The 24114-nt window shown below is 36.8% G+C and overlaps 1 protein-coding gene across 1 annotated transcript in view; it reads right to left on the reverse strand.

Annotated features, from left to right (window-relative positions):
- ALG6 (ALG6 alpha-1,3-glucosyltransferase) overlaps positions 1 to 24114 on the reverse strand; it is a 65991-nt gene that overhangs the window by 19326 nt on the left and 22551 nt on the right. Inside the window, exons 3-11 of the mRNA XM_007978483.3 lie at positions 21062 to 21146; positions 15816 to 15905; positions 13660 to 13748; positions 11793 to 11875; positions 11073 to 11137; positions 6241 to 6426; positions 5508 to 5643; positions 3436 to 3521; positions 1629 to 1713 (exon numbers count right to left, since the gene is read on the reverse strand). Coding sequence (XP_007976674.1) covers positions 1629 to 1713; positions 3436 to 3521; positions 5508 to 5643; positions 6241 to 6426; positions 11073 to 11137; positions 11793 to 11875; positions 13660 to 13748; positions 15816 to 15905; positions 21062 to 21146 — 905 coding nt within the window. The remainder of the gene's footprint in view (positions 1 to 1628; positions 1714 to 3435; positions 3522 to 5507; positions 5644 to 6240; positions 6427 to 11072; positions 11138 to 11792; positions 11876 to 13659; positions 13749 to 15815; positions 15906 to 21061; positions 21147 to 24114) is intronic.

The raw sequence follows: 24114 nt of genomic DNA on the forward strand, positions 1-24114 counted from the left end.
CTAAAGTTACTCAAACTCTGAAATTCTATTCTATTATCTTTGAAATATACATTTATTTAGCATTCTATTTCCTAGAAAAACAACAATCTATCACAAGCTTGAAAGCTATTTCAGGTTAAGCCTACTGAAGACATCAGAGCATCACACCATATCCATTCTGTTCTAACTACCCAACAGAATATTAACAACAGATGACTTGGTATGCTCAGAGTCCATTCACAGAATCAAACAACACAAATCATCCATAAAAAGATAATTAAAAAGAAAAGACGAACATAAAACTATCCTTTTTGCATTGTGGTAATGAGATGCACTTTTGAAGTATTTCACTGTTATGTTCTTTTCTGGCTTGTTTTTATCCAATGTACTTAAGTGGCAGTCCCAGACTTGGAACCCTAATCTCTAAATGTTGCCTCATGTAAGTCCACTAGGACTTACTGTTTTCATAAACTAAATGTTCTTGATAGTTTAAAAGGTATTTTTTTTTTTTTTTTTTTTTTTGAGACGGAGTCTCGCTCTGCCGCCCAGGTTGGAGTGCAGTGGCCGGATCTCAGCTCACTGCAAGCTCCGCCTCCCGGGTTCACGCGATTCTCCTGCCTCAGCCTCCCAAGTAGCTGGGACTACAGGCGCCCGCCACCTCGCCCGGCTAGTTTTTTGTATTTTTTTTAGTAGAGACGGGGTTTCACCGGGTTAGCCAGGATGGTCTCGATCTCCTGACCTCGTGATCCGCCCGTCTCGGCCTCCCAAAGTGCTGGGATAAAAGGTATTTTTAAAATGTCATTTTATAGACCATAGCACACAGGAACAAAATTTTAAATGCCACAGAAACACAACCAAGAAGACTTTGTAAAGCTACTCAGAAAAATCCTAAACTATAGAAAATGCACCTAGTCCATCTTCAAACTGACACAAGTCATCTTCCTAAAACAGAGATCTGCTCCCTCCCCTTCTCAAAAATATTTTTTAGTTTCTCTTGCACATATATCAAACTCCAAACCTTTTCAACCAAGATATTCAAGGTCTTCAATAATTTGGTCAATTTTTACCCTTATCTTTCACCATATCCTCTCCTACTCTCAACACATATACATAAAACTCACACAACTTATACTGTTTAATAGCTATTCCCAGAATATCCTGTGTCCTTTCCTACCTATGGACCTTCAACTTCTTCCTGTTTTGAACTTCTCTTCTGCTATATAACCTGCTGTTCAAATTTGCGCTCAAATCCCTCTTGCCCTAACCAGCATTCTAAAATCTGCCCCCAAGATAATATCTCCCTTTCCCACACCATCTTAGGACTTCATTTGTACCTGACAGAACTTAATACCATCTGTTTTATAGCATAACTATTTAAGCTACTTAAGTTCATTGCCACTGTTTTCTACTTTGTAGTCCCTCATTAACTAATACAAAACAAATTAAATAGTTGAATTAACTGAAAGACTATTGATTGCTTAGCTTAGTGTCCCATACAGAAGCTAAGTATGGGAAACATCCAATAAATGTCGGCCAAATAAATGAATGTCTTGTTTCCCAGCCCCATAAATCCTGTTCAGAGTAAGAAATTAATTTTTAAAAGATCAGTTGTGGCAAGAATTAAGTATCTAAAGTAATGAAAAACTTACCAGTGTAAATTTGAATCCTTTGGAAGAGGGCTGAAGTATTAACTTTATGCATGCAGGAAGCAGGCTCAAAAATGTAAAACAAAAGCTAAAAAAATTAATAAAAATCAAGTATTTGTCTTCTTTGTAGAGGTATAAATCTAGCTTAAATAAGGAAATATTTTTTAAATATAAGGATCATATTATTTATCAACTTAAGTTGATTTCAAACTATACTTTTATTTATTAAATTTAAAGATGAAATAACATTTATATAAAATCTATACATTGATAAATATATATACTTTAAAAATAAATGATTACATAATATAGACCAAACATGATAAACCTAAATATTGCTTCTGTTATTTTAGTATTTAATATCATGCATAGAAAATATACAAAGATACATAGTTGAAGGTCAATTATCAAACACTCAAAATAAGAAAATATAATGAAGTATAAGAGATAATGCTATGTCTGTAACACAAACATTCATAAACTTTACTCACAAAAGAGTCTCTCTAGCCGTCATTTCACAAAAGTTGATTATCTGATTTTCAAGCCCATGGTAAATCATAAAGAACAAGGTGGAAGGGGAGCAAGAAGCTACTAGAGCTTCTCCTAATGATGGCTAATGGGTGGGAGGAAAAAGAACTAGAAAAAGCAGACAGACTCAACAAGCAAAGTGGCCTGGAACCATTTAGTACTATGGGAAATAGCCCCTGAAAGCCCTGAAAACAAGTATATAACCGAGTACAACAACTGATTTTCCCACTTGTAGGTTTTGACTTGTCAACTTGGCTAGGCTGAACTAATGTCGCAGAATTCCGTTCCTGTATGCCTTTGTTAGGGTGGGCTACAAGGGAAATTCTCATAAGATTTGGAAGACAGAGAGGCCACACCCATCTCATCTCCCAGTTATTTGAACACTAATCTGCTGTGAAAGAATTTTGCAGATGTAAAACCCCTACTCAGTTGACTTTAAATTAATCAAAAGGGAGCCTGTCCTGAGGCACCTAACTTAATTAGATCAAAGCCCTTTAAAAGTCGGCTGAGGCCTTCCCTAACAGCATCCGGGTCTTAATTGCTCTTCCTTCCCCCTAGATATTCCCTCCTGACTGGCTGCCTTGTGACTAGCCCCTACTACTGTACAAGCCAATTCCTTGTCATAAATTCACACACACACACAACGCAGTGATCTCCTACTCCTACTTCTTTGACTGATCCTGACTGATACACACTGAATATCATGACTCTTCAAAATAATATTAATCATATTTAATGTACTCTCTGCTCAAGGAGAGAACAAGGTAACAATTCAGAAAAACTTGCACATAAAAATAATTCAAGTTGAAGAGTTTTATTGTACAGAGCAATAGATCTAAGTTACGTGGAAAATCCGCTAAAGAAAAACACCTCGGCTGGGCGCGGTGGCTCACGCCTGTAATCCCAGCACTTTGGGAGGCCGAGGTGGGTGGATCACTTGAGGTCAGGAGTTCAAGACCAGCCTGGCCAAAATGATGAAACCTCATCTCTACTAAAATACAAAAATAAGCTGGCCATGGTGGCCAGCGCCTGTAATCCTAGCTACTCCAGAGGCTGAGGCAGGAGAATCACCTGAACCCAGGAGGCAGAGGTTGCAGTGAGCCGAGATCAAGCCACTGCACTCTAAACTGGGTGACAGAGCCAGACTCCATCTCAAAAGAATAAAAAAAAGAGAAGCAGAAAAATACCTCATTCCCTAATGATGCCAAATAAATGAAATAATACCATAATGCTTTTAAAGAGTAACTTATAAAATACTACATACAAACTTTGTTTCTCTTACCTCATTATTAATTGGATGTGACGTGGCAAAATATCCCTAATCTTCAGGAAGACATTGAAACTGCACCAAATATTGGCTACTTTATCCTTAAAAGAGATGTGTTAGCTTTACATTCTGGTGTAATTGAAACAAATATTAAAACCTATGAAGTACAGCCCATAATCTCTAATAAATTTTTTGAGACGTGAAACTTTTAGTCACAATTATAATTAAATAGATTAAATCCTCCAGGAACATATATGCACACATTCTCTCAAGCATTTTTCATTTTTGTGCAGGGCAGTTGATCAAAAGCATTGGCCCACCATAATCCAGACATTCCCAAATACTTAATAGTTTTCAAAGAGCAATGCACTATCCCTGAATACTAAAGTCATTCATCTTTGGAAATTTTTCCAAGAAATGTTTTTTCTGTAATTTATGGAATACATATTACATTTGACCCATTTTTATCACACAACTGAATTTACTTAGAGTAACCTGCTAGCTACTAGCAATGACAAGAGCTAATTGCTAATAAATCAAAAAGTCTAAAGACATTAGCAGTTGTGCTAGGATCACTTTCAAAATTAAGTTTGTAACTACAGCTCTCATGCTGGTGAAATCATTCTCTACACAGCTGCTTGACTTACAGCTGTGCGGACTTAACATCAAAAACGTAACTATCACTGACAACTATACCATCCCACTTTCCTCTGCTGGATCAAAGAAAATGCTCTTCAGATTTTGAAGGCAAGAAGTGAATGGAAGAGACTGGCAACACCATCAAACATGTCTGATACTCATTTTTATAATTATCATGATAAATGCCATTTCTGAAACGGACGGTAAGGCAAATAATTAGGCAGCTTACATACGGGGTTAAACTTTTCCTTACGTAAGTGTTAGAGGTTATATAAAGAACAGGTTAGGAAAACAATTTTCAAAGTTCAAATCACAGTTCTGCTACATGCTAGTTACAGGAATCTTTGACTTCAGTTTTCTAATCTGTACAGTGGAGACAATAGCTACCACAAAGCTACTGTAAAGATCAAATAAAATTACATGGAAATGTCTGGCACCTGCTAAATGGTGGTTATAACAATAATGATTATTATCATCACTACCATCATCCTGTTGACATACAGTCACACATTTCTGTTCCTTCACAACACCAAACTCCCATCTTAGTCACTTTCAAAATGCTGGTTCCATCTTCCTATAAGTCCATTGAAAGATATTCTATAGAAATTTATATATTCAAAACTTATGAAGATATGCTTTCAAAATTTTTTTTAAAAGAAATGTTAGCAAATTATCTATAAATATGTTGTTTCTGTCTAACTTTATTAAAAGGCCTTTTTGTTTCAGAAAAATGGTTTGTTTAATTTAATTACCAAATCTAAATGATCAAATTATTCACATAATAAAAGTTTAACAAGAGTGATTAAACTAGCATTAAATGAAATGAAATGAAAGAGTCTCATTAAAAATTACTATGGATGAACGTTATATATCTCATAAGAAATTATGAGATATTCCTGAAGCAAACATGATTATTAGTTTTACAAATAATTTCCTAAGACTGAAAACAGAATATAAACCAAAAAATTACACAGCTGTTAAAACTGTAGCTGAAACCTCTCATTCTGTCTTTCATTACAAACCCTATTTCATTACAAAAACATATAACTGAATTATGAATCTGATGATGGCATAAATATTACCTATTGATGTAATGTACTAAAAAATGCCAGCTGAGCTAGGGGTAATATAATGGATTAAATAACTGGCAAGGTGCACACACCCTGTTGTCCCAGCTACTTAGGAGGCAAAGGCAGGAGAATCACTTGAGCCCAGGAGTTCAAGGCTGTAGTGCACCATGGTTGCCCCTGTGAATAGCCACTGTGCTCCAGCCTGGGCAACAGCAAGATCCTGTCTCAACCAATTAATCAATCAAGCAATAACTGGCAAGGAACGATTACAGGAGGAAAGTAGTTGAAGTTCCTGTTCCTTGTGTCTTCTACATGAAACCCCTAAAGGTTACAGGTAAGGTATAGTAACAGAAAGAAGAGGAAAGTTTTTAAACATGCCTCAAATAATCCACGATCAACCGGGAAGAGTCTTCTTAGAACCTGCAGGGTTTGTTCCCTTTCTGTAAAGAATGGCAGCCAGCAGAGGATGAAGGAAGCCACAACAGTACAAGCTAGCTTAACTAGCAACACAAACCTAAAACAAAAACAAAGGTAGGCAGTAAGATAGGGAAAGGTTAGTAATTCTGCAAAATCAACCTGAGTCTCACTGAACATAATACATGCAAACATATAGTAATGCCAAATCTATGTTACCAACATAGGCTTAAGATGGGAGTCTGCTCAAATCAGAGGTAAAAAAAAATTCACAACAGCTAAGATGTGCACTTCAACAAAAGGACTGTTATCACCATCCTAATTAACATTTATGTTAAATATCATTCATATAGGAAAAAGGGAATGCACTCATGAAGAAAAATATCAAATGGGGATGTATTTCTAATAAGTATATAACATAGTAAGCTCTAAAGTGATAAAATCCTACAGCAAAGTTCTAACTAGCCAATACACACTACCAGTAAATATGCATGAATTGAAATATTTCTCTAGTTAGGAAAATTTAAAATAAAACACAGAACATGACTTAATCTCTCTCTTCCCACATACCCTATAGCCAAAGTATTTATAAGAAATCACCAAAAGGCAAAGTGAAAGATCACCTTACTCCAAGTAAGTATGCCAAAAACATTATCTGAAGTAAAGTTTTGGATTCTGGTGTTTAAAGGTCACTCACCCCTTTCCTTTGAGGCCTTTTTTAAAACACTTGCCAAGTAAAAAGCAAAAAAATGGCAAGGAGTGGTAAAGTTCCATCTGTTTATAATTTATAGCTAAGCAAAATGCCAGTGACCCTAGCAGGTCCCAGTCACAAGATACTCCAAGAACACCCCACAAAGCAAAGCCAAGACTCACAGAATTATATATGTTCCTGTGTCAAGGAAATTACCTTAATAATCTTTTAAAAAGACAGAGCTTTTAAAAAGCAAATCACATAAGAGATACGCTCTATGAAATGCAAGCTAATAGCATATCTCTTATGTGATTTTAAAATAACATATACAATGAAAGCTATTTCCCAATAGAAATTCAAAGTACTGAAGTGATAAACAAACATGAAATTAGGTATAATCGCATCAAATACATTAAATCTACTGCTAAACAGCAACTGATTTGTTTTGGTTTAAAAGAGCTCTAAAGATTTAAAACATAGTTTTGTTTCTGTTAGATTACTCCACAATATTATTATAACATACCAAAATCTAGAGAATAAAACAATGCTCCAACAGCAAGTTAACAAAAAACTTTACTGAGATCACTACACTTCCTCTATTATATGTATTAATAGTATAAAGTAATATATGTACTTAATTAGCAACAACATTGTTAATTAAAACAATATCACAATTAGATTTTCAGTTCAAAATGGTGAGCTAGGCACTAACGTTTACCTCCTCTCCTTCCCGAGAGACTCTTAAAGTAATAAGAAAAGGAATTTAAAAGTATAAATTCGGCCGGGCGCAGTGGCTCAAGCCTGTAATCCCAGCACTTTGGGAGGCCCAGGCGGGCGGATCACGAGGTCAGGAGCTCGAGACCATCCTGGCTAACACGGTGAAACCCCGTCTCTACTAAAAAATACAAAAAAAAAAAAAAAAAAAAAACTAGCCGGGCGAGGTGGCGTGCGCCTGTAGTCCCAGCTACTGGTGAGGCTGAGGCAGGAGAATGGCGTGAACCCGGGAGGCGGAGCTTGCAGTGAGCTGAGATCTGGCCACTGCAGTCCAGCCTGGGCGACAGAGCGAGACTCCGTCTCAAAAAAAAAAGTATAAATTCGACCAGGAGCAGTGGCTCACGCCTGTAAACCCGACACTTTGGAAGGCCAAGGCAGGAAGATTGCTTGAGCCAGGAGTTTGAGACCAGCCTGAGCAACATGGCAAAACCCTGTCTCTACCAAAAAAAATTTTTAATTATCTTAGTGTGGTGGTGCAAGCCTGGAGTCCTAGTTATTCGAGAAGCTGAGGCAGGAGGACGGCTTGAGCCCAGGAAGTTGAGGCTGCAATGAGCTATGATCATGCCACTGCACTCCAGCTTGGGCAAGAGAGCAAGAAAACAAAAACAAACAAACAAAAAGTATAAATTCACAGCCATAAAGAGAACGGGAGGATCTGTTATAATAGATAAAGATTTCAACATATTTCTGGAAGACAGAAGTGATAACAAATAAAATAGAATGAAGGAAGCCACAGCTTAGAGTATACACAGAGGAAACTCAGGGTAGCAAGAAGTCAATCCACCCTGCAAGACCCTAGAGAACTTTGGAAACACCAAGTAGGTTACAGTGTTTGAGTAGTATATGCAGAAGAAAACAAGAGATGAACTGAAAATCCCTAGAGGTAGAAGTCAAATCTTACCCCACTCCCACACAAAGATTATCTGGCAGCCAAACATTTACCCCAAGGCAACAAAAGAGGGTGTATTTTTCTGAAAAAATAAACTAAACTATCCAGGGCAGCCAGTGTAGAGGTTAGCACTATAATGCAAACCCCTCCACATTCTGACATGTAAGCATCTCAGCGTGTGGTGGCCAGCTTGCCGCCCACTGATCCTATAGTGGACCAACGATACATAGAAGTCATATGCAGGCGTTCTTGCCTTATTCTTAAATAAAAATAGATACACTAGGATCAAATAAACATTTACAGAAAACCTATCACAGAAAAAGAATCGAAAGGGAAACTAAACGACCCTGAAAGAATTAAAATCACTCAGGGAACAGTAAAGAACTTTACCAAAAAAAAAAAAAAAAAAAGTAGCAAATTCTAATTAGAAATTAAAAACACACCTAACAAAACAAATGAAATTCGATGGAAGTGTTGGGGATAAATTCAAGACAATCCAACCCATAAAACAAAAGATAAAGAGATGCAAAGGATCTAACATCTGACTAATACACTCAAGAAAGAAAAAAGTGAGAAAATCATCAAAGAAATAATGTAACAGAATTTAGCAGAACAGAAGAACATGAGTCTTCAAAATGTATGGACCCATATACAGTTTGGATATCCAAAACAATTGTGAAAAACACCTGTGTCTAAACAAATCACTGTAAAATTTCAGAACTACACAAATAAATTATAAAAATGATAATAATAGCGACAAATGTCTATATAATGCTTAGTATCTCCCAAGAACTGTCTTAAGTGTTTTACAAATATTAATTCATTTAATTCTCAAACTAAGCTTACAAAATTAGGATTTCTATTATCCACATTTTGCAAATGAGAAAAGTACATAATGATTTAAAAATGTGTCCTTACAGCTGGGTGCAGTGGCTCATGCCTGTAATCCCAGCACTTTGGGAGGCCAAGGTGGATGGATCACTTGAGGTCAGGAGTTTGAGACCAGCATGGCCAACATAGTGAAACCCCATCTCTACTAAAAATACAAAAATTAACTTGGCATGGTGGCACATGCCTATAATCCCAGCTGCTTGGGAGGCTGAGGCAGGAGTATCTCTTGAACCCAGGAGGCGGAGGTTGCAGTGAGCCAAAATCACGCCATTGCATTCCAGCATGGGGGACAAGAGCAAAACTCCATCTCAAAAGAAAAAAATGTATCTTTACAAGGTAACATATGCCTGAAAGCTTTCAGACTTTAATTTAAATCACAGAGGACATACTACTACAAATTTTCCAGAATGGCTAAAACAAAAACCACTGACAGTTGATCAAGATGTAGAGCATCCGGAACTCTTACACCATTGTTATGAGAGTCTTAATTGCTATACACTGCTTAAAAACAATTTGGGATTATCTAAAAATGGACATGTGCACACCTTATAACTCAACAATTCCACTCATAAGAGGAATGTTTACATGTGTACAAGGAGATATTTATAAGATGTTCATGGCAGCACTATTCATCATAGCCCAAACCAGGAAACAACCCAAATTACTCTCTCAGTGATAGAAATCACACGTATTCATGCAATGGAATATCATAAAGCAATGAAAGTGAATACTGAATTCACTTTCATAGATTTTTAACAAACTGCAGCTACACACGACTACATGAATACATCTCATAAACAAAATGTTTAGCCCAAAACATCAAACACAAAACAATACTTACTGTGTTGTCTCTTTTATATAAAATTCAAAAAAGGGGAAAACTATAGTGTTAGTAGTTAGTTCAGGGGTACCATTTGGAAAGGAGGAGGGAGAAGGATGGGGAGGTGGACAAGGGTAGTTTTTGGATACTAGTAATGTTCTATTTCTTGACATGAGTGGTAGTTTGCCAACTCACTGAGCTGCACATTTATATTTTGCATAGTTTTCTGTATGAGTGTCATATTTCAAAGTAAATATAGTTTTAAAACTCTGGTAAATCACTTTTTTTCCTTTTCTATCACTGTTCTTGATATTATCAGAGTATTTGATAGCCATGATCCCGTAAGCAATGCCAAAATTTTTTTTTTTTTTTTGAGACGGAGTCTCACTTTGTCACCCAGGCGGGAGTGCAGTGGCACAATCTCGGCTCACTGCAAGCTCCGCCTCCTGGGTTCAGGCCATTCTCCTGCCTCAGCCTCCCGAGTAGCTGGGACTACAGGCACGCACCACCACGCCCGGCTAATTTTTTGTAATTTTAGTAGAGACGGGGTTTCACCGTGTTAGCCAGGAGGATGGTCTCGATCTCCTGACCTCGTGATCTGCCCGCCTCGGCCTCCCAAAGTGCTGGGATTACAGGCGTGAGCCACCGCGCCCGGCCAAATGCCAAAATTTTTAAAAAACTAAATTAGTAAAGTGGACAGAATATAAAATATATGATAAAAACAACTACAGACTTGAATATCTTTTATTTGTAAGTCCTTTGACAGATATGCCTATTAGTTTTATTATAACTAAAACAAGACTGGCATCAAAAGGAAAAGCTATTAATTAAATAATCATGTTGCTGTGTAATGTCGTCTTTTTTTTCCTTTAAGAGAGATGGAGACAGGTAATAATATTCGATACCTTATAAGACAAATTGGATAGATATATACAGATTTTTATTAATTTATTCTCTAATCTAAGCTTTGTTTGAATGTTCCTTATTTTAGTCATCAAAAAATACACATACAAAAGCCATATTTTGATTATTCAGTTTTAGTTTCCTGAAGCTTCTGGCTACTACTATCTGATAGAAAAAAATATTTTAAAACTCATAAAACTGTGAGATCATTCTCCTTTTCTCATGTCAGACAGCATTTGCAAAGGATAGAAGACATGTTACACTTTAGAATTACAAGAGTCTAACCATACTTGGCACTCTTTCACCACCTCCCTAGAAAGAGCTAATCATTTACCAACATTCTGTTCCCAAGTGAAACAATATGAAAAAGCGCAATTCTACTTCTAATAAATCTGTACCTTACTCTTCAAATAAAAGCTTAGTGAAGAGATTCTTTTATATTATTGTGAAATAGTTCATATAAGCACGCTATCAAGACATTACTAGATGACAGCATTGTACACATTCAGTCTAGATTTCATAATATGCAACTGACTTCATTTCTACATTAGTAAAGGATACTGAAAATGTCCATAGTCTATAAGAATAAGGCCTGGATACAGCAAGATGCATAACGCATTAGCAATCTGTAAAGAAAAATATTGTGAGATAAGAAGTAATCTGTTACACATTCAAGCAGAGTAAAAGCATAGTTTTTATCTAACACATTAGCAAATGTTCCCCTTTTCCAGAGGTGTTATACTTTCTTTTTATAAAATATTCAATTTTTATAAAACAACTCTTTAGACAATGAAGTTTTCATGGAGGTGACATGGGACACTTCCATAAAAAGGAAAAAAAAATCACTAAAAGGTTTTGTCAGAGGAAGTACTTCCAGATATGCAAATTGGAGAAGTCAATCTAACGTTAACCTATCTAAAATGACCAAAAATAATATTTGATAACTATGAATTGAGAATATACAACAACTTTTCAAAATGCCTTTCAGTTTGGTCAATCTCACAAGTCAGCTCAAAATTCAGCTTTACCAGTTAAGTAACAAATTCAGCATGGCATGCAGTCCAGTACTATGTAACTTCCAAAATTCAGTATATCTTAGTAGTACACTAAAATAATTACTGTAAGATAAGTTGATGTTTTTGAAGTGAAAATTGATAGAAGATACAATATTCCTAATTACTCTCTTTCCGAAAGCATGGCTTCCCTAAGGTCTATACTTAATAGTTAGACTAATAAAGGACACATTTCAGAGATGAACTGTCAGGCTGCTTTAAAACCTACCTTTTTCTTAGTTGAGATGTCTTTTAAACAACAACAGTACAAAACCACTGCAGGTATGTAAATCAGCAGATCAGCAATTAAAACTGAAAACACAAGGAAATAACTTTAAACATGAGTCCATCAGGATTTACAGCTACCCATTAACTGCCTCCCTTCCTCCGACGTTGATTGAGAATTCATTAACACAAGGTTCTTGCCCCACTATGGACAAGTCCTTTACATAGTCAGCCCTTTTCAGTTCTTTCACCTGTGAATAATTTCAACCACTGTATTGCCAAGGAGTCTCTTAATTTTCTCTAACAAATTCACATATTTAATCAATCAGATGTATCCAACATTCTCTCTTTGTTCTGACTTGGACTTAAAAATAAAAAATATTCAAAGCAAGGAAATATTTTTTTCCTCTATATACTCTAAATTTTCTAGCATAAAGAATAACTGAAATGTAGTGATGTGTAAGAAAATCTTTTTAAAATGTTAGTCTTTATTGAAAAAATATAAACTCTTGCTAATTAATACATATAAAGAGCTTGAGAAACCCAGGTGAGGAGAAAACTGAAAAAAAATACTAAAAAAAAGAAAAGAAAAGCAATTCATAATTTTCAACATGCAGTCCTTTAAAACAAAGAAAAATGCATACATAAGTACTTCAGATGTATAACATAGCTGTCTAAAGAGCTTATTTTTTTCTTATACCTCACTAAGTATAGTGTTGAGAAAAAGGTAAGTGACAGTAAACTGTCTGCAATCTATCAATATGTTCAGCTCCAAATGCCACATTTAAGACGACACTGACAAACTGGAACATACCCAAAGGACTGGTCAGACAGAGACCTCAAAACCATAATCACATTCAACAAACTGCTCATCTAAGGAATAGCTGAAGTATATAGGAATCTTTAACTTAGAGAAGAAGTGACTTCAAATTCCTGTAGGATGTTAGGGATATAAGGGACCAGACTTGTTCTCTGTAACCCTGGAAAACAGAATCAGTAATGACTGGTGCAAGTTCAATTTAGGAAGGTCATTTTTAATGACTGGAGCTCTATGAAAACAGAATAGACTGTCTCTAAAGGTTGTGAGTTCCCTGCAAGTATAGATGTTGGTTCAGAAGCCAAATTATCACATGGTGAGTATGTGGTTCAGAAAGGATTAAAGCATTGGAGGGGGAAGGGCAGTGGTGTGAGAGAGGGAAAGACAAGCAAAACAGGTTATCTCTTGGGCCTAACATTCCAAGACTGGATGAACTGTAAGGAGAACAAACTCTGACTACATTTCCACTAATTAAGGAAAAGGACTGGGCTAGCATTAAAGCATAAGTCATGTAAAGCTTTTAAAGAAATCTCAGCTTATTACTGTCAAACTCCTGCAATAGCACACACAGATGCTCAATAAACATTTGTTGAGTGGATTATTGAATTTAGAAACTGCACAACTACACAGATAACAACTGCAAGGTTTGCTTTAAGAAAAAATGAAAGAGATTTAGAATTAGGATATTAAAGCACACCCTAAAAAAACTAAAGATTCAATTTATAGTTATCTGACCTCAAGTAAAGCTATTTGCTTCATTTAACTGTGCCCCCCTCAGTTTTCTCAGCTTAAAATAAGAATAATAGTATTTATCTCACTTGGGTGTTCAAAGAATTAAGTCAGATAAAAAATGTAAAGCACCCAGAATTATTCCTTTCTACTCTTTCATGTTTTAACTTACATATACATTTGGTCTTGGATCATGTATACAAATATATGTGTATGTGTAATTGCACAATTTTAAAGTCAGTAAGAACAATAATAGTACCTTTACTAGTTTGTCCAAAAATTTTAAAAAATCAAATTTTACATCCAATACCTATTGCACTTTTACCTGTTGTACGCATGAAGAGCTTATGTGCCTGACTCTCATATCCACGTGATGTATGGAGAGCAATCCAGTCTGGATTTATAAACTTTGCCCTGCAAATCAAAGCATATATACAGATACTTCATTCCTCATAACATTTAGCATAAGAATATTTAAAGATGTATGAATTTATTAATATTTTGAGAATTGGCCATTTCTCTTATAAAGCAACAGAGTCGATGCTTAAGTTTTACTCTATTTAATCATGTGAAACTGACTTAAGCTATAAAAAAAGCATCTGCATTGCTTATCTTCCAACGAAACTATATAAGGTGTAACTATAAGCCCTATCTTCACAGTTCTTCCAGTGTAAAAACAATCTGGCAGGTCACATTTCATGTACTAAACACATACTTTGTAAAAAGCAATATGCTAGTGTTGATCAGAGGATCACGTTTATAATATTTTAGTTATCATAACAATTGGCTACAATAAACAGTTATAATAATCATAAATCATTACATAAAACTAAACACAATTCTTAAAGATAAATGAAATTTTAAACCATATCACAATTACCCTGAATACTGTAATGATGTTTGAGAGTTTATTTTCAATCCATGAAGCTTATTTTTGCAAATATGAAATACACTCATAACGACACTGCATAACGACATTTCAATCAACAATGGACCATATGTAGGACAATGATCCCATAAGATTGTATTACCATTTTTTACTCTAGCTATGTGTTGATATGTTTAAATATGCAAATACCATTGTGTTACAACTGCCTACAGTATTCAGTACAGTGATGTGCTATACAGGTTTGTAGCCTAGGAAAAACAGGCTATGCTATAGAGCCTAGATATAGTAGGCTATACCATTTTGCCTCCTACACAATGATGAAATCACCTAACCATACATTTCTCAGAATGTATCCCCATCGTGAAGTGACACACAGCTATAAAGTTGAAATTAAACAAGGAAGATGAGTTCACAGGATATTTGAAGAGGTTCCTCAAATTTTTGCTGACACACTTCAAATCTAAGACGGAATATCACTACAGAGTAGAACTGGGTCGCTACAAAAACAGAAGTTCTTTATCTTCTATAACTATTCAATTTCTTTAAAAGGAGGAGGAATTCCCATTTTGATCTTAAATCACAAATGAAACACTACAGTTATTCTAGTTTCTAACTTGACAGATTAGTCAGTAACCATTTGGATCTATATTTTTCATTTACTTTGAGCTGTTCCAGAAAAAAAAGTTCTTATACACAACTAACACATATTTAATATATTTCTCAGTATTCCACACATATGGATAACATCTCTACTTCAAAACTAGTTTTTTTGCATTTCTTGCGAGATGTCCTCCAAAAAAATTATAGAAATGTTCAAACTTTGATAGTTATTTTTTTTTTTTTTTGAGATGGAGTCTCACTCTGCTGCTCAGGCTGGAGTGCAGTGGCATGACCTCGGCTCACTGCAACCTCTGCCTCCCGGGTTCAAGCGATTCTCCTGCCTCAGCCTCCCGAGTAGCTGGGACTACAGGCATGTGCTACCATGTCTGACTAATTTTTGTATTTTCAGTAGAGATGGGGTTTCACCATGTTAGCCAGGATGGTCTAAATCTCCTGACCTCGTGATCCACCCACCTCGGCCTCCCACAGTGCTGGGATTACAGGCGTGAGCCACCATTCCCGGCTGACAGTTGTATCTTAAAACCCATTTGTAATAAACAATAGCAGTGGCTGGGTGCAGTGGCTCATGCCTGTAATCCCAGCACTTTGGGAGGCTGAGGCGGGCATATCACTTAAGGTCAGAAGTTTGAGACCAGCCTGGCCAACATGGTGAAACCCCGTCTCTACTAAAAATACAAAAATTAGCCGGGCGTGGTGGCGGGTGCCTATAGTCCCAGCTACTCAGGAGGTGAGGCAGGAGAACCGCTTGAGCGTGGGAGGTGGAGGTTTCAGTAAGCCAAGATTGCACCACTGTACTCCAGCCTGGGCTATGGAGCAAGACTCCGTCTCAAAAAAAATTAAAAAAAAAAAAAAAATACAATAGCAGCTACAAGCAATCTCTCCGCTAGTCAAGAAAGCCCCATCACACTGCTTCTTACTAAATCTGCCAAGGGCATAAAAATTTAGAGTTACATTAAGAAAGAAAAACTTACATATATGCACATAGGAGACTATGATAAGCTGTAAGAGGTGGGTAATCCAATCCCCAGTACTGTAAATTGTTATCACTGCTGTTAAAATACCTGAAAAAAAAAGAAGAAAGCACCATTCCGTTAATCAATATTCAAGAAGTAGACTTATAATTTAACATCATTTATTTAAGCTTAATAATGTAATTTACTAATTATTAAGCTATTAATAATTCAGCCATGTCAATAGACACAAACCAGGACTCTCCTAGGCAAACTGGGATTTACTGTCATCCTATTATTAGTAGACTTCATCAATGACTAACACTTATACAACAAAAAATATGCAACGACTAAAAGAATAGGACTGTTTGCAACCAATTCAACCAACATGTAACAAGAGCCTCGTTACATGCAAGGTTCTCTGAATTTTAGGAAGACAACTAGGTCTAACGTCCACAAATTGATAGGCTCCTCTGGTTGGCCAGAATGTGAAGGAACTATGCACAATTATGACTCGAGGAATAAAAATTGAGTTAACATAATTTCTTAATCATGTCCTTTACAACTAGGCAGCTTCTTCTTCAATTTATTTTCTCAATCATAAGAATACTTTACAACAGTAGAAGCCAAACTATATAACCTACAAATACCATTGTTCATAAGCTTATTTCTTTTTGAGACGGAGTCTTGCTCTGTCACCCAGGCTGGAGTGCAGTGGTGCGATCTCCGCTCACTGCAACTTCTACCTCCTGGATTTTTTTTTTTTTAAGCGATTCTTCTGCCTCAGCCTCCCAAGTAGCTTTGATTACAGGCACCTGCCACCAGGCCCGGCTAATTTTTGTATTTTTAGTATAGACGGGGTTTCACCACGGTGGCCAGGCTGGTCTTGAACTCCTGACCTCAAGTGATCCACCCACCTCGGCCTCCCAAAGTGCTGGGATTACAGGTGTGAGCCACCATGCCTGGCCTAACTTATTTCAAATGGGTCACAATTCCTCACTGTCACAATCTCCTACTTTTTGAATTAAAAATATTTCTTTAAATTAGCATTCAACATGATCCCATCAAATAACCTATTAATCATCTTCGGAAGGTCTACTCTTCTTAGTGTTGGCTACATAAAACATAGGTTTGTATAGAAGAGATGGGGATTAAAATTATCAAGGCATGCTAGACAGCCAAGACATCTGGGCATAGAGTACTACAGTATGGTACCAGCTGGTGGCCACTGTCCCTCCAGAAACATCCATGTGAACAATCTTGGGTTTCACGACTGGCTGGGACTTGAAGCCAAGAAGCAGCGAGTCTAAGAATCGCTGGGTTAATTGGAGCCCCTTTTGGCAGCTTGAATCTGGGAAACTGGGCCAGGCAAATAATGGAGACCAAAGCACCCACTTGTCTAGACAGAGATACCTGAAGACAGGCACCAATTGTGTCATTTCCAAATTCATGTTACTACATAGCATAAAGTTTTATTGTATCAGCCTCAGAGCTGTTTAAGCACTGAGTTAAACAAGTAAAGCTGTAAGGTCAGTGACTGCCACAAAGTGCTCAATAGTAGTTCCAATGGGCTGCTAGCCACAAAACAACTAAGATGGATACAGCAATGGAAAACCATCAAGTAATTCAAGAATCACATTTTGTCCAATACAACCTGATTTGGTTTTCAGCTTCTGAAAACAGACAAAACCTATTTTTTCATTTAGTTTAACCTTGAGATCCACTGGAGATGAGTAGAAGAGGCACTGACAGTAAGCTGTAAGCATGCAACGATATATACTAAAAATAAAGTGATTGGTTGGATTAGGAGGAAAAAAATCCAGGGTTTGTAACAGTGCTCCCCTTTCTTATGGAAATTCATAAAGTAGAAGAAAGAGGCATAAAAGAAGATAGCTTAAAAGTGTTTCATGTAAAGCATCAAAATACATCAGTAGGAACAAAGCAATTAATTGATACTCCTGCTTTATATACTATTATATATATAATTTTTTTTTTTTTTTGAGACAGAGTTTCACTCTTGTTGCCCAGGCTGGAGTACAATGGTACAATCTCGGCTCACTGCAATCTCCGCCTCCTGTGTTCAAGCAATTCTCCTGCCTCAGCCTCCTGAGTAGCTGGGATTACAGGCATGTGCCACCATGCCCGGCTAATTTTATATTTTTAGTAGAGATGGGGTTTCTCCATGTTGGTCAGGCTGGTCTCGAACTCCTGACCTCATGATCTGCCCGCCTTGGTCTCCCAAAGTGCTGGGATTATAGGCGTGAGCTACTGCGCCCGGCCTTACTTTAGACATATTAATACCTGAAAAGTTGTCTAAATACGATTTCTATATTGAAATGCATTTTCCCACTGAACATCTCAGTATATATTTAGTAAGTTAAAAAAAAAACTGGCTGCCACACAAATTATAAAATTACCTTCAGGAGTGTTACCATTAACTTTAAGATGTAGTTTTCTCTAACAACCCACAGAGTCATAATTGGTATTTTTATTTAAAGAAAAAAATTTTTAACTTGAAACAGTTTCAAAGTTACAGAAAAGTTGCAAGAACAGTTCAGAGAACTTACATATATCAAAATGTATAAAGTTTTATAAGACAACAGACACCATTTAAAGAACAAGACAAACAGAAAAAAGACTTTTTATACACTCATACACACACACGAGGAAAATGATTAAAGTGTACAATACTGTTGTGGTAGAGAGACTTTAATGTCACCACGAAGAACACCATCTCCTGGTGTTCAGACCCCTGCATGCGTACAATCCCCTCCCCTTGAGTGTAGGCAAGACCTGTGACTTGCATCTAACTAATACAATATGGTAAATGTGACAGGACATCACTCTTGTGCTTCTGTTTCACGTATACGTAAGAATCTGTCTTGCTAGCAGATATACTAGACAGAATGCCTCTCACTGACTTTAAAGAAGCAAGCTGGCATGTTTTAGTGCATGGCCATGTTGGAGAAGTCACATAGCAACAAATGGCATGTGAGCTATAGGAGGCAAGAGTGGCTCCCAACAAGAAACTGAAGCCCTCACTCTTGCAAATGCAAGGAAACTAATTCTGCCAAGAGGCTGAGGAAACTTGGACCAGGGATCCTTCTCCAGTTGAGCCTCTGATAAGTCTGCAGCCCAGCTGACACCTGGATGATAGCCTTCTGAGACTCTGAGCAGAATACCTAGCTAAGCTGTGCCCAAACTCCTGATCTAAAGCAACTGCAATAATAAATGTGTGTTTAAGCAATTAGCATTTGGGGGTCATTCATTACACAGCATAGAAAATTAGTAGAACTATTTAAAAATCATACAAATCATTACAAAAATGATCATCCATTACAAACGTGGGGGAAAGAAATGAACAAGAAATTTTGAAAAGAAATGTAATTATCAATAAATATGTTAAAAGATGCTCAGGTCACAGTTACTCAAGGAAATGCCAATTTTAAAAGTCTGGTATTGTTAAATGTTGGTCAGGGTATGTAGAAAGAGATATTCTGGTGTTACTTTAGATCTTCCACTTCTAGGAATCTGCCTGGAAAAATGTGCACATAAGAAAGAGATTTTATTTAATCATTCCCCTACTAAGAGACATTTAAAGTGTTTCGGGTTCCTCTTCCATTGAAACACTCCAAACTCTGACTAGGGAATGGGGCAACCTATCAATAGAAAACTCAATATTAAGTTCTTGCATAAAACTCTCTGATAAAGGGCCTATATAAAAGCAGTAGCCAAAGCAGTCAACAATATAATATGAACAGTTTATATAGCCAGTCTCTAAGAGAATAACCTACCAGCCATCTAGTAAGTCAATAAGTAATGTCATCACTGTTATCAGCATATGTTCAATAAAAATGACACAGGCATGAATTTCTGATGCTATAACCACAGCTAACATTTATTGAGAGTTCATTACATGCTAGGGACTGGCCTAAGTGCTTTACATGTATCATTTTATTCAGTCCTCACAATAACCTAGTGAAATATGTAGTCTATTATTTTCATTCTACAAGTGATAAAACTGTGGTTGAGAAAGTTAAATAATTTGCCAAAGGTCACCCAGCTAATAAATAGCAGAGCTGGGATCTGAACTCAGACAGTCTGACTCTAGCACCTACACTCTTTACCACTAAGCTACTGCTATTTTATACTTCAGGTAGACTTGTATATAAAATTAAGGTTAATCACCACTGCTCAATTATGATAGAGAGCAATAGTAATTAACAAAAATTTCTATAAAGTTCTCTGAGTTCTGAGAAACAGAAGGTTTGCTATATACTGTATCATAAAACCAATGAAGGGTAGAGCTGACCTCCTCCTTCATAATACAAAGAGAAAGCTACGGAAATGAGACCATATGAAAACGAACGCCTAGGCCGCACGTGGTGGCTCATGCCTGTAATCTCAACACTTTGGGAGGCCAAGGTGGGTGGATCACGAGGTTAGGAGTTCAAAATCAGCCTTGCCAAGATGGTGAAACCCCGTCTCTACTAAAACTACAAAAATTAGCCAGGCGTGGTGGCAGGTGCCTGTAATCCCAGCTACTTGGGAGGCTGAGGCAAGAGAATCGCTTGAACCTGGGCGGCAGAGGTTGCAGTAAGCTGAGATCGCACCACTCCACTACAGCCTGGGCAACAGAGTGACACTCCATCTCAAAAAAAAAAAAAAAAGAAAGAAAATGAACACCTAAATACTCATTCCTTCCACAAATTTTTATTGAGGGTCTACAATGTGCCATGCCCTATACTAGATGCAGGGTATTCAAAGGTGAACCAAAAGGACATATGTGAAATTTTCAGAGTTGAAAACAAGTCCTACTATTGTAGGCTTCTCCCTTTGGTCCCCTTTTCAGCTCTGCAAATTCAGCCATCAGCTACAGCCAAAGCTCTCTTATATTTTTATCTATAGTTACAATCATAGTGATCTTTTGCGAGAGAAACAGTGGATGAGGGAACAGGGAAGAAATGTTTTTAGCCTATGATGGTGCTTTCATAGTTTATGTCCAGAGGACATATAGACATTCAGAGTTTTATCATCAGTGTTCTAGTTCAGCATCATAGCCCACCTAACTAAGTATACGAATTAACTTTCAGGACTATCAAATTTCAAGACAGGCCTACAAAATGCAAGGCAACACATATGTGGCACCAGTATGCAAGAGATGAGGATGTTCAAGATGAAGAAAATAGCATGTTGTCCTTTTAAATATTTTCAAACAATCCATATTAACCATGATAAACAAGAAAACCAAGTTAAAATTATCATACCACTGCTTGACTGGTAAATTAAAAGTAATTTCTTGCCAGTGTCTCTGGGCTTCATAATCACCGAACATAGGCGGTTTTCCAGCACCTAAGATCAAAGGTAAAAAGAGCAAAACAACAATGTACTTTAGCATATCAGTCATTTTTATTTCCTTATGAAAATTGTCTAAAGTAGAGAGGTAGTGTAGGTTACAGAAAGAACACAGGAGTTACTGAAAAAGTCCGAGAGGTAAAGTCTGAATCCTAGCACTGCTGGCACACTCCTGGAGTGACACTGGGCAAATTACTTAATCTCCCTAAACTTCAGCACATTAAAAACAGGATCAATACAACTTCCCTACTGAGGACTACTGGAATAAATAAGATAATGGATATAAAATACCCAGCATAGTGCCTGGCACACAGAAAACATTCAATAAATAGAAGCTATTGTTAACATTACAATCATCCCTCAGTATCTGTGGGGGATTCATTCCAGGACCCCCCACTACCACAGATACCAAACTTCATGGATGCTCATCCCTTATATAATATGCCATAGTATTTGCATGTAACCTCTGCTCATTCTCTTGTATACTTTAAATCATCTTTACATTACTTATAATATCTAACAATGTAAAATGCTACATAAATAGTTGTTATACTGTATTGTTTAGGAGACAATGACAAGGGGAAAAAATCTACATGTTCAGTACAGGCAAAATCATCCTTTTTTATTTCCTGAATATTTTCAATTTATGGTTGGCTGAATCCACAGATACAGAACCCAAAGATACAAAGGGCTGGCTGTACTTAATAATAATTATATCAAAGTTTATTTTTACTTCATAAGGCTGTCAACTATACTGCCCAATATGTATCATAAAATAGTAACACGAGTATCTGCATTTTACAAAGGACTTTTTTTTTTTTTTTGACCCAGGCTGGAGTGCGGTGGCACAATCTTGGCTCACTGCAACCTCCACCTCTGGGGTTCAAGCGGTTCTCATGATTCAGCCTCCCAAGTAGCTGTGATTACAGGCATGTGCCACCACAACTGCCTAATTTTTGTATTTTTAGTAGAGACCGGTTTCACCATATTGGCCAGGCTGGTCTCAAACTCCTGGCATCAAGTGATCTGCCTGCCTCGACCTCCCAAAGTGCTGGGATTATTGGCGTGAGCCACCATGCCCAGCCATTACAAAGGACTTTTACAATATATAAATAAGGTCAAGTATAGGGTCAAAAACAGACTATATGTTACAAAGACATTAAATAGATCAGGCTTTGCTGTCAAGTAGTATAAAAACTGTTGCTTTGTGGTTTGATTATTTTAATTTCAAAATTGCAAATAAGGGATAATAGATTTGTAATAACTAACACTTGATAGTGCTTACTATATGCCAAATACAACAAACCTATGAAATAGGTATTATCTGGCCAGGTGCAGTGGCTCATACCTGTAATCCCAGCACTTTGGGAGGCCGAGGTGGGCGGATCACGAGTTCAGGAGCTCAAGACCAGCCTGACCAACATGGTGAAACCCTGTCTCTACTAAAAATACAAAAATTAGCCGGGCGTGATGGCGCATGCCTGTAATCCCAGCTACTCAGGAGGCTGAGGCAGGAGAATCGCTTGAACCCAGGAGGCAGAGGTTGCAGTGAGCCGAGATCACACCACTGTACTCCAGCCTGGGCAACAGAGCAAGACGCCATCTCAAAAGAAAAGAAAGAAAGGAAAAAAAAAGATATAAAGGTATCTCAATTTAGTAAACACCCACTCACTATTTAACTAACAGTTGACTACAAAATTGTGAGAAGGCCCAAAGAGGTACAGTATAATCACAGCTTTTTAAACTGGCATGTAAGGTAAAAATCACATAGAGTCAAATGTACTAATTAACCCATTAGGAAGGTGTGCCATATTGAAGAATGACATATTATTGCTCACTGAAATCCAATCCAGACTTTCTCCAGTTTTAGAACATTACATGAAGTAAAGCGTTTGTATTTAATTGTCGAATTATACCAATATTCTTTAAATGTACAATCTCTAAGAAGATATTCCCACTATGAGACAATCGTAGGAAACGCAGATTAACTTTTCTATAGCATATATACATTGAGTGATTTGCACAAGAAATTAACCATAGTATACACACGTGTGTGTGTGTCTCTGTCTCTCTAGATCTCTGAAAGAAACATGTCTTATTAAGTTTTATAGTCTCAGAATGTAATAGCACCTGGTAGATTCTCAATGCCACCCTCATAGGTTATCACTGAATGTTAATACAGCAAGGACGTTTAAGTTCAAAAGACTTGAGTTTGTGAGTCCCTGATTTTTCACTTACTGATCTGCAACATTAATTTGTGATGGCAGACCAATTAATTTGGCCGAGGCTGCTTTAACACAGTGCCAACACCCAAAAACATCTTTAAGTTACTATTTGGCATTTTGAAATTCAAAGTTTCTGTTCGTGCTTCTTATTCTATATTTTATACATTTTTCTATCAACTCATATCCAATCTTCAAGCATCATCTGAAATCCTAAATCTTCCATGAAGCCTTCCTTCATAAATTAAAAACATACTGATCACTAATTATGGATTTCTCATAATACTTACACTTTCAGTTACCATATGTTTTATCATATGACTATACTATTTCTTAATTGCTACCGAGATAAGAATTTTATATCGTATAGGCAGAGAAACTGATTTTCCAGTGTCCAAAGGAAATATTGCTAGGCATATAGTACATTAAAAGCTTGCTTAATTAAACTGGAGAGGAAGAAAAACCTACAATAATAAAATTTTTTTAGAAAAGAATTCCCCAAAGAATTAATTGCATTTTTGCACGTGTATTCTTTGGCTGGGGGGTGGGGTGGGGGCAGGGAGGGATGTTTCTATTTTGAAGAATATAACCATTGAATATGGCTTCTTTGGGGGTGGAAAGGAGTTGACTTTTCTTTTTATTTGTTTTGTTTTTGTTTTCAATCCACTGGGATAATAAAAGTCTGACAGAATCTTAAGTAATTTCCTATACCTGAAGAAATCCAACTATCTAGATTTTCTGAA

Source organism: Chlorocebus sabaeus, chromosome 20 (genome assembly GCF_047675955.1).
Source record: "Chlorocebus sabaeus isolate Y175 chromosome 20, mChlSab1.0.hap1, whole genome shotgun sequence".
NCBI classification, from domain to species: domain Eukaryota; kingdom Metazoa; phylum Chordata; class Mammalia; order Primates; family Cercopithecidae; genus Chlorocebus; species Chlorocebus sabaeus.